At 37.2% G+C, this 12,563-nt stretch overlaps 1 protein-coding gene across 1 annotated transcript in view; it reads right to left on the minus strand.

Annotated features, from left to right (window-relative positions):
* Positions 1-235: 235 nt before the first annotated feature.
* Positions 236-12,563, minus strand: part of LOC145411613 (clotting factor G beta subunit-like) — a 32,631-nt gene continuing 20,303 nt past the window's right edge. The window contains exon 5 of the mRNA XM_080281622.1: positions 236-406. Coding sequence (XP_080137748.1) covers positions 236-406 — 171 coding nt within the window. The remainder of the gene's footprint in view (positions 407-12,563) is intronic.

A 12,563-nucleotide genomic window follows, 5' to 3' on the forward strand; every position in this document is an offset into this window, starting at 1 on the left:
TTACATATGATTCTGATGTTCATGAAGAGTATAATGCATGTTTTACGTGCAGTCTTTAAATTTATCAACACATAACACAGGATCATACTGAGTAAATGTACTAAAAAAAATCATAGCAATCTCTTCCTACAAAAGGGTTGTATGAGGTCGGAAAAAAATGACAGGAAGAACTATCAAAAGTTTGTCCTATTTGTCATTCTGCACACAAAGACCCTAAATAGAAAAATTCAACCGGTCAACAAGCAGTGGATCCAGTGTTGGTGTTGATCCATGTGATGTAGTTGGAGACCCTGGTATAGACGCCGGGGTTGTTGGGTCGGGCACACTCGAAGCCGTAGCTGACGATTCCCACCTGAGCCCAGCGACCCTCACATAGCTTGGCCACCAGGGGACCCCCACTGTCACCCTGCCGGAACAGTAATGACTACTTTCAGATGCACGGTTGTGCTCAGTAATCCTCGCACATACCTGCGACTTTTAGCTATTGATGCTAGATTACAACTCATCCATGCCTCTTGAATGTTACTGATTGGTTGGACAAGACTTCAATCATTTCACAGGCAGTTTTGAGACAATGACTGCAACTGTATGTCATCCTATTTATATGGACATTCTCAGTACACACACACACACACACACACACACACACACACGGCCAGTGACATTACCTAAATTAGTATCTTTATATGAGTCAAGCTCTGTACCAGGTTAGACTAAATGGTTATTTATTATTAAAAAAATAAATAAAAAGTTTAAACAAGACTTGTTTAAACAGAAAAGAGAACCGAGTGGCGAAAGAATGCGTTCAGTCAGCTGATGTTTGTTTAGACTACAAAGGCCCCAGGAAATATAAGTACTTCGTACTTTTAGTATTGCAAAATGGACACATACTTTAGTATAGCAAATTTGGAAAAGAAAAGGGATAAAGGTAGAAAGCAAGATGATGATTTCTACCAAGAACTGGTTGAAATGGAGACTCAATAGACTGGTTGAACGTGTACACAAACTAGAGATAGCTTTCAAAAATGAAATTGATGAAATAAAGAAGCAGATGCACTTGCAAAAGGAAGAAATAGAAAAACTAGGAAGGGAGGTCAACAAGAAAGACACAACCATCAGTGAATTAACAGTGGAACTGAGTACACTTAGGAGGAAAATGGGTGAAATGGCAAGTACAGTAGTCAGTCACGAGAGTACCGTATTATGGAAGAGTTCAAAAATGATACGGAGACAATTAGGCAAGTAAGCAGTCTCATAGACCACAGCAGTGATACTGAGGAGAAGATAACACAGGTGAATGAAGTTGTGCAAAGCTACAAAAATGATGTGGAAACCACGTATGCTGAAATGGTGAAAGTAAAGAAAGACTTGGAAACAAGGGTGGAAGAAAAAAGCATTAAACAGGAAGTGAAAAGAATAATCCAAAACAACCCAAAGTTAGTCAGAGATTCAGTAGATATCAACAAATCTATAGTAATCACTGGTATAGAAGAGGAAGAAGTAAATAACAAGATCACAAGAGACAAAAAGGAGATGGCAAATGTAATGAGCTTACTGAAGGGAGTAACAGAGGAAATCTGTAGTAAAGACATAGAGGAACACAAAAGGTTAGGGAAATACGAGAAAAGCAAGTCAAGACCTCTAAAGGTGTCTTTCCAGAGTGTAAACACTGTGGAGGAGATACTAAAAAATGCAAGAATCTTATGGAAAAAGAGGAGTTCAAAAATGTATGGATAAAAAAATGCCTAACACAAGAGGAACTGGAATTACTGAAAAAGAAGATGGAGGAAGCAAAAACAAAAAATGAGGGAAGATCAGAGGAGGAGAACACATTTTTTTTTTACAAAGTAATAGGATTGCAGGTACGAAAGTGGTACATAACCGGAGGGAATAAAAAGGAGGAAGGTAGTACAACCATGTCATGACAAGTATATAAACAAGATGATAAAGTTAATGTACTCAAATGTGGACGGAATGGTATCTAAATTATTAGAGATGAATGATTATGTCAGAGAAAATGAACCACATATAATATGTCTGACAAACAAAATTAACACCAAGGATATCAAATGATATACTAAACTTAGAGGAATACAATATATGGAAAAGAGACAGAAATTTAAAAAAAAAAGGAGGAGGAATTATAATATTAACTATGAAAAATCTAAAAGTCAATGAAATAAAACTAGATATACCATCATAAGTAGAACTGATTGCAGTAGAGATCAACACAACTGAAGGTAAAGTAATTGTAGCCAATATGTACATGCCACCCAGATCAAACACATGGAAAAGAGACGAATATGAGGACTTGGCAGAGTACAATTCAGAGTTTAAGAGCATTGCGACATAAAATGGAAGAGAAATTGGAAAGAATTATACTAACTGGAGATTTTAATACAAATATAAATTGGAATACTCTAGATATAATTAGCCAAGAAAGCTGTTGGGACCAAAATCTCCTGGATCTCGTGCAAGAGTTTTTCCTAACGCAACATGTGAGGGAAACCACCAGAAAAAGAGGACTCGATGTACCTTCAATGCTAGATCTCATATTTACTAGGCAAGAAAATGATATTGACAATTTAATATATCACCCACCATTCGGCAAAAGCGATCATGCAGTACTAAATTGCAACTTCAGAATAGCTTATGACATAGTTAATAGCAATGAAAGTTACAAAAAGAGTCTAAACTATAAAAAGGGAAATTATAATGACCTAAAGAATTATTTCTTAGAAGTTGATTGGGAAAATGAGCTTAGAGGACAAGATTTAAATGCTGTATATAAAAAATTCTGTGAATTTTATGAAATAGGAGTCCAGAAATACATCCCACAGCACAAAGAAGCAGATAAGAAAATACAGAAATGGTTCAGTACAGAATGTAAAAAATCAAAAGAAAGAAGAGATTTGTTGTGGAATAGATACAGAAGACACAATAGTGAAAGGGCATATAATAATTACAAACAGGCAAGAAACGATTATACAAGAATAAGGAGGGAGGCCCAAAAACAGTTTGAGGAGGATATCATAAATAAAAGTAGTGATCAACCGAAGCTATTTTACAGTTACATCAGAAGCAAAACCAAAGTAAAAGAACAATCCATTACGGACGAGGGAATCACCTATACACAAGAGAAAGATATTTGTGAAGCACTAAATAAGAATTTCAAATCAGTTTTTACAGAAGAAAAAAATTTTGAGAGGGACTATGTGGAACATGCATACCCACACATACTACCAGATATACAAATATCAGAAAAAGTAATACAGGAGGAGTTAAGTAAATTAGACCAAGGAAAAGCAAGTGGTCCTGATGAAATTTCATGTTGAGTACTACGAGAATGTACAAAGGAGTTAAGTAAACCATTATTTTTAATTTTCAAGAAATCCTTAAGTCAAGGTGAACTACCTGATATTTGGAAGAAAGCAAATATTGTCCCCTTATTCAAGAAAGGGAATAGACAAAATCCACTCAACTACCGACCAGTATCTCTGACCAGTGTTGTAAGCAAGATATTAGAAAAGCTTATAAGAAAAGCTTGGGTAAATCATCTAGAAGAACACAATATGATAACAGAAAGACAGTTTGGTTTCAGAAAAGGAAAATCATGTGTTACTAATCTGTTGAGCTACTACGACAGAGTAACAAACACAATACAGGAAAGAGAAGGATGGGTGGATAGTATCTATTTAGATTTCAAGAAAGCATTTGACAAAGTACCACACCAAAGACTTTTATGGAAACTGTACCATCAAGGAGGAATTCGAGGCAAACTGTTTTGTTGGATGCAAGATTTTCTCATAAAAAGGGAAATGAGAACAGTACTAAGGGGAAACTACTCATCATGGAAAGAAGTGACTAGTGGAGTACCACAGGGTTCAGTGCTGGCACCAATCATGTTTTTAGTGTATATAAATGATATAGACAGTAACACTGGAAATGAAAGCTATCTAAATATGTTTGCAGATGATGCAAAAATACAAAGGAGAATTACTAACACAGACTCTTGTAAAGAGCCACAAGAAGAATTAAATAAACTTCATGAATGGAGTAATACATGGCAAATGGAATTCAGTGTGGACAAGTGTAATGTAATCAAGTTTGGTAAAAGTGGAAAAAGACCTGATTGGGATTATACGTTAGGAAATAAAACCCTACACACATCAGAAAGAGAGAAGGACCTAGGTGTGATTATCAATAACAGACTATCTCCGGTTGACCACATCAGTGAGAAGGTACGGAACATGTATACACTGCTTGCAAATATGAGAATAGCATTCACATACATAAATGAAGACATGCTAAGATGGATAATAACATTACTCATCAGGCCAACCCTGGAGTATGCATCAGTAGTCTGGAGTCCTCATCTCAAAAAACGCATAGACAAGATTGAAAAAGTTCAAAGGGCCGCTGCAAGATGGATACCAAGCTTAAGGGATCTAAGCTACGAAGAAAGAGTAAATAAACTGAATCTACCAACACTACAGGAGAGAAGGATAAGAGGTGACATGATAATGCTATATAAATGCATATCAGGGAAGGAGAAAATAGACATAAATGATTACTTAACATATGGGGAAGCATCAGCAAGAGGACACTGCAAAAAAACTACATAAGAAGAGAAGTGATAAAGACTTAAGGAAATTCAGCTTCCCAAACAGAGCAATTGATCATTGGAATGCATTACCGAATGAAATAGTGTGTGTCAAAACAATTCACAAATTTAAGGATATGTACGATAAATATGGTTTAAGACACGGGACAGTACGAGCTTGACTCATTCCTGAAAAGATACAATCATTTAAGAACACACACCATGGCTAGCAGAGGACCTTAGATGTAATCTTGCCTGAGGGGTGACATTTCGTATTGGCTGCTTCCTAATGTGGTTAACAGTGTAATGATGAGCCAGGCAAGCTGAACATATCGGTCAGAAAGATGAACAATGTACAGAAAGTATAGATGAAGAACAGGTTACTGAATATGGAGTAATATTGATGTTGGAAAAGGACAGTGTGTATTGACGATGAATGTCAAACTTAAAGTTCTAATTCAAAGAGGTGAAGATGAATAATAAGAAGCTACCAAACGATAGGAATAGATAAGAAACGTAAATAGGTGAGCAAGTCACACCAATTCGATTAAAAGATGACGAAAGGTATACCGATGATAAATGGGGGTGCTCATCATCCACGCATTCAATGTAGTTTCCTGTATAAGAAAATTGATATATATATATATATATATATATATATATATATATATATATATATATATATATATATATATATATATATATATATATATATATGTGTGTGTGTGTGTGTGTGTGTGTGTGTGTGTGTGTATGTACAGTATATATATACATATATATAGAGAGAGATAGATAGATAGATAGATAGATAGATAAACTCAATATAAATTTACTTATAAAAGGAACTACATTGAATGAATGGATGATGAGCACCCCCATTTATCCTCGGTTTACATTTCATCTTTTAATCGAATAGGTGTGACTTGCTCACTTATTTACATTTCTTATCTACTCCTATCATTTGGTAGCTGCTTATTATTCATCTTCACCCATATATATATATATGAATTTGGAAGGAAGTGTGAAATTGGGAGGGATGAAATTGGAAGGATATTAACAAATAGGATTGAAGTAAGGAGCAGATAGACAGAAGACTTTGAAAGGCTAATCCGTGGGTATGATGAAAGCGAGCGGTCGAAATCAGTACTGGTTTTACCGGGATTCAAATGAAGAATGCACTGCCAGAAATGTGACACTGACTGAAGTGAAGTATGATGTGATTCTCTTGATGAAAAGAAAATAACAAGTGTTGTTGCCTTGTATCCAGACATCACTAAGTGCAGTGAAGAGCGTGGAATGAAATGTTTGTTAGAATTATGCAAGAAAGTTTGAATGAGTGGAGCTATATCGGAAGAATATAAAAATACTGTGACTGTAAACCTGTACATAAAAAAGTGAGTGGAATTAAACAAACTATCGTGGCATTGCTGTCTTGAGTGCTCTCTGAAAGGTAACTGGAAGAGTTATGACTAAAAGTAAGAGATATATCAGAAGACCTGCTGAGTGATAAACATAGTGGTTTGGTGGTGGCGGAGGATGTGTGGTCAAATGTTTGCAATGAAATAGATAAATGAGAAGGCTTGTGACAAGGAATGCAATATAATGATGCATTTATGAACCTGGAAAAATCATACTACAAGGATTATTGAATGATCTATGGATGTATGATGCGAAAGCCCAGTTGATGAATACCATTCAGAGTTTTTATGACAGGAGTGAGACTTGCATACGAATTGGATGGAATCTAAATGAGTGGTATAAGATCAGTGTTGGAATGAGAATATGCTAAGTGATATCCCCATGGCTGTTCAATATTGACATGGATGGGGTTATGAGAGAGGTAAAAACTCGTGTCATGGAGAGAGGGATGGTGTTGGCACTGATAAGTGAAGGGTGGAATTACTCAAGTCAGATGCAAGTAGATGATGCAGTGATTCTTTCAAATAGTGGACAAGAGCATGGTAGCCTGGTGCAGAATTCTGTGGAAGTCTGTATGGCTCCTTCAAAATAAACATAGATAAGAGTTAATTGATGGTTCCTGAGCGAGAAGATGACTACCAGTATGATGTCTGGCAAACTGAGGGAGACTTGAACTGATGAGAGAGTTAAGTAAATGGATTCCGTAATAGAGAAGAGAGGTAAATGTGCAAATGAAGTGGAAAGTAGGGTGGCACAGGGAAGGAAAGTGGGTAGTACTATGGAAGCCTTGATAAGGCAGAGATCTGAGTATGCGGGTGCAAGTGGGTTGCATGAATTGTGTGCCTACATTAAAGAACGAATGTGACTATGCTGTGGCATAAAAATTAAAAGTTAAGAGGAGTCGTGGAACTGGGATGTTTAGATATACTGTATGTGTGGAGGGCGGAGAGCGGATTTGTGAAAGATGTGGAGTAAGAGAGTCTGTGGTAGGCAGAGTTGAAGAGAGTGTGCTTGAACAGTACGGTCATGAGGAGGGGATGGATGTGAATAGTGGTAAGAAAAATTAGTTTGATGGTGGGAGGAGGCGTGGTAGGCTAAGAAGATGGGTAGATATGTTAAATGGGTGTGTGAGAATGTCAGGTATGGAGGGTGATGAGGCTATGGAACTGACAGAGGAACTGGTTGGTAGAATTCTGCATGGAGGAATGCATGCCAAAGGATTTAGCTTTCCTGTTATTTTCCCGGAAGAGTGATAATACAGGCTCTGATAGATGGAATGATGCGCGAAAGTATGGAAGTTTATGCTGGTGATGTGGAGTCAGGATTCCAGGGGCCTTCATGGCGAGTGACTGATACTGAGGCCCATTCATTTGAGCGCACTAATGGGCCACACTCTGTGTTAGTTTCTCATTCTATCAGTTTTATTTTCTCTTGCTCTTTGGACCGAAAACTGGATGATGATGATGATGATGATGATGATAATGATGATGATGATAATGATGATGATGATGACGATGATGATTAAAAAAAAAAAAAAAAAAAGGGAGAGTGATAAAGGATATGTAAAACACAAGAAAAACAAGAAAACAGACCACTTCCCCCTCATGAAAGTGGATCTGATCACTGATGATAATCAGGGAAGTAGAAGAAAAATTGGCCAAAAGTAATGAACTACTAGGCAAGAGTAGTAAAAAGAAAAAAAAAAAAAACAAGACATAAGTTTGAAGAAATTCAATTATAGAGAAGATATGCTAAAAGAACTGCAGGAAAACAAGTGGGGCACTCAGTGGAGCGCATCTCTCCGACAAGCACAACGTAATTTCCAAACTACTTTTCATAATGGGTTAGGTTTTCTCATCATTGATTAGGGTTTCAAAAAAAAAAAAAAAAAATCCGGATCCAGAATCTGTAATACGATCCGGATCGGTCCCAAAGGTTAATCGATTGTTCCCTGGGACATGGGATATCTACCCGCCATATTTGGTCAAAATCTTTCCTTTAGTTTTTGAGCAATCCTGTTAACAGACAAAAAAAAAATCTAGCAAACAAACAGGGGTGAAAACAAACTCTCCTTGTCGGAGAGAGAGAAATGCTGACAGCATAAATCCTAACCTTAAAAAATGTTAAGGAACCAGTAAGAAAATGGATCAAGTTTCTGGAGGACTCTGCTGATACACACACACACACACACACACACACACACACACACACACACATACAATTATCTTCTGGAGCGAAGAAGATATGAGGTGGAGAACCGAAGACATTCACATACAAAACAGTACATTAGTCAAGAGTCATGGATGTACTGGACTTCCATAGAATAGGAAAAAAAAGTAAAACATAAATCCAGACTCCTGCGGCTAACGATACGCAACAATCATACTGCATCAGAATTTAAGAATGACGAAGAACGCCAACAATTTGCAGTAACAAGATACTTGGGCAGGGAGGAGAGGGATATAATGAAAGATAGGCTTGATGACACAAGTAATGACAGAACTGAAAAGGAAGTAGAGCATTTTTCTTCACAAGGGAGGTTTGCTAGTAAGGAAATGGTGCGTCAAGAAGGGCGGGATGTATGTACGGCAGGGAAGCAAACTTCAATGCAAATAAAAGAAAAAAATATAATGATTGCCGGACCCTCTAGCTGCAGGGGTCGGCCCACTAACGCATTTCTCTCGAGTTACGTGTTGTAACCTGCAGGACGGCTTCAGCGATCTTTTCTAACTGGATTGTAGATGATGTTTCTCCCAAGATCTGAGTTATATTCACAAAGATTTTGAAGTTGGGAAATTATAAATACCTTAAGTCATTATTAATTCCAAGCAAACTTCATAAAACGACATCCTTAGGGTCACCTTAGGCTCATTTTCTTCCTTTTTAGGTCAAGGACCCCCAAGGATCTGACAATACACAACTTGGCTGTTTTACTTGTCTTAAAAGATTTTTTATATTTATGTAAAGTGGCATGTATACAAGTTCAGTTATACTCTTAGAATTAAAGTGACATCTATTAATAATAAAAACTAATATAATAAGCTTACGTGAAACAATATCATACAGGCGGCTATGACACCTAAAGAAATCGAGAAAGAACTATGTTAAGCAGAAAATAACCCAGAGTTAGTGTATAAGATCATAGCAGAGGAAATAACAGCAGCAGTGCTGATGTTGACAGATGGGGAGATAATTATGTCAATAGATTACGTCAACAGTCGCTTTCATACTAGCTGCGTATTGCCTTGCCAGGGTCCCAAAGATGAATTCTCATAAGATGACTGCTCTGTGCAGCAGATCCTTTGACATGTGCTGAACTCGATCTAAAAGGAGTTGTTACTAAAGCTGTGATCCTTTCACCGGGAAGTATAACAGTGCAAAGTAATCCTTTAGCATATACAGTAAAATTAACTTGCACATCTTGTGTTCTGCTCCCCACTTACGCACCTAGCAAGGAACATAATTCCATATCTACTTACCTTCATACATACCATACCGCCCTGCCTACCTACCTGCCTGTCACTCTCCATCCTTATCTACCTCTCTACATATTTCCCTTTCTACCTACCTACCTACCTACCTGTCTACTTTCCCACCTACCTTCCTGCCCACTTCCTTGTCTGTCTCCCTACCTGTCTCCCTGCCTACTTCCCTCCCTACCTCCCTGCTGGCCTCTCTGTCTACTCATGTACTTCCTACCTTCTTCCCTGCCTATCTACCACTCTCCCTATGTACCTCACTACCTATCTCCCCGCCTACCTCCACTATCTCATGAGTTAGTAAGCAAGTGCATTTATTTATTTGCTTCTATTTTCAATGAATTGTATCAGAATTTTGATTAGCCTATACTGTGAATATAGAAGTTTCCTCAAACTAATCCCAAAGTCACTGTGACCTTGGGATTAGTATGAACCTGTCAGCCACAAAGACAAGGGAAATTATCAGGCTGAGATGATTCGTTCAGCACCTCAGTCGTCAGAATCGGTCCAAAACTGTGGCCTGTAGAGAGCTATCAGTGGGTGGAATGAACGAATGGAAAACTTTTTATGGCTCGGTTTCCCCAAGGCCTTTGATTTCGTCTTTAGGAGTGTAGGGTTTGGGGAAAATACGATATGGTAGACAAAATCATTCAGTCCAGAATATGGAAAGGATATCAAGTATGATAAATCTGTATAAATACTTCAAAAGTACCGTTGAGTGGGATACATATATATACATCCATTGCCAGCATTATCAGAATAGACAAATGGAGTGATGTGTCAGGATTTGCCTTCCCTACTAGAATTAATTTTCTAAGAGAAAAGAAAATGAAATTAGAAAACTATACTGCAGCCTCCTTTTGGAATATGTGAAGTCATAGAGGGTTTTCTCAGTATGTAATCAATATTGGCGTAAATGATGGAAATTAGATTAACAAAAATAAATAAGTAAATAAAAAAAAACAACTTCAAGACATACAGTCCTTTCTTGACCCCTTAGGAGAGTAGGGGCTCGGAGCTAGGCAACTCAGTCCCGACATTTAAGGCAAAGGTGACCAGCCTCATGTCCCTGAGTGGCTTTATATGAGCGATAAACCTCAATCACCCCTTTAGGTAAACCTTGACGAGCCCCACCCAGCTAGAGCCCTAAGCCCACTAGACCTCCGTGCCGGTCCGTGCGTCATTGAATTATAGGGTTACCATCCACCGTAGTATATCCTCCCTTGGTTTTCAAGGAACCATTTGACCAGTTACTTAGTACAAAGTCACCTACATAGAGTGAATGGATGATGAGCGACTCCACCTACCACCTATTAATGTGAAGAAGAGAAAACTCTCAGAATTTCATTTGGACCGTCAAATTTTTTTACTGTTTTTGTCTAGATGCAGGAGAAAAGTTTAGAACCAACCCACCCACTTATTAACACAACTGATAAAGACGGAGAAAATTCCCAAAACAAGCTGCAATGCAATAGTTATTTTGCTTTACACGAAAGGCGACTCAAAAGATCTTAGTAACTATCGACCTATTAGTTTATTATTAGGTAATAACAAACTCTTCACTAATGTCCTTACGAACAGAATAACAACAAATTTGGAAGAAAACCAACCTCATGAGCAGGCAGGATTCTGGACTGGGTATTCGGTTACTGATCATCTACACACAATGAATCAGCTAACTGAGAAAACTAAAGAAGATAATAAAACACTGTGCATCGGGTTTGTCGATTACGAAAAGGCTTTCAACCCACTGGAGCACAGAGCAACTGTAAATTCACTGCAGGAACAAGGAGTAAATGAGAACACTGTAAAACGCTCGAAAACATATACAAAGAGGGAACTACTACATTTAAGTTACGTATACTGTAGACTCGGAAAAAAATAAGACTGATAAACGTGTGCGTCAGGGAATTACAATATTACCAAAATTATTTACAGCATGCCTTGAAAGCATTTTTAGAAAGAAAAGAAACATAGACGGAGAAAACTTAAACCATTTAAGATTTGCAGATGATATTGTCCTAAACTCAGAAACAGCAGAGATTTTGCAAGAAATGTTAAATAACCTACATAAAGAAAGTTTCAAAGGAGGACTAAAGGCGAACCAGAGCAAAACTAATGTTTTATTCAATTACACCAAAGAACGTTATCAAAATAAATGAAGAAATTCTTGCGAAAGCTGAGGAGTACAATTATTTGAGGCAAACACCAAAACTAACAAAAGGTAATGGAAATGAAATAAAAAACACGCATTACAATTGGAAGGAAAACTTTAGGTAAACATAGAGGCATCATGAAAAGTACTTGCCAGTCTGTATGCGACGAAACGTATATAACGAATGCATAATCCTAGCTATGATGTAAGGCTGTAAAACCTGGAAAAGGACAACATCAATGGAAAATAAACTAATCTGTTCTCAAAGAACAATGGAAAGGTAAATTGTTGCGAATATTTTGAGAGACAGGAAGGGATCAACTTGGGTGGAATAGCAGATTAAAGTCGATGACATTAAAGAAATTATAAAAGAACAGAAATGGAGGTGGGCGGATCATGTAGCAAGAATAAGAGATAACTGATGGAGCAAGAGGCTGACTGACTGGACTCCCAAGTTATTGCAAGCGTAGCGGAAAAAAGACCAGAAATGAGATCGAGGGATCAGATAACGAGGTATTCAGGCAAAACCTGCAGAAATTGGCTCAGTTAAGGAATTCATGAAGGTTTGGAGGAGGATTTTTGTTCAGAAGTGGACTTGCAATGGCTGTTGCTACTCCTATTATATATATATATATATATATATATATATATATATATATATATATATATATATATATATGGATAACTCGGCTGTGCTAGGTACGATATAACGAGTCCAATATGACATAATTTACCTTTAACTTTTACAGTCTGACAGGATATAAAAATGTCGAAATGAGTAACTGAATGACAAGATTTTGACGAGATAAGAAATAATACCACATAGAAAATAAAATAATACGCCTAGAAATTATATTTTTCTTTCAACAGGCAGACTTTATTTTAGGAGAGGATTGCCTTAATTAAA

Source organism: Coenobita brevimanus, chromosome 90 (assembly GCF_032717465.1).
Source record: "Coenobita brevimanus isolate Jiangsu-jjx chromosome 90, ASM3271746v2, whole genome shotgun sequence".
Lineage (NCBI taxonomy): Eukaryota > Metazoa > Arthropoda > Malacostraca > Decapoda > Coenobitidae > Coenobita > Coenobita brevimanus.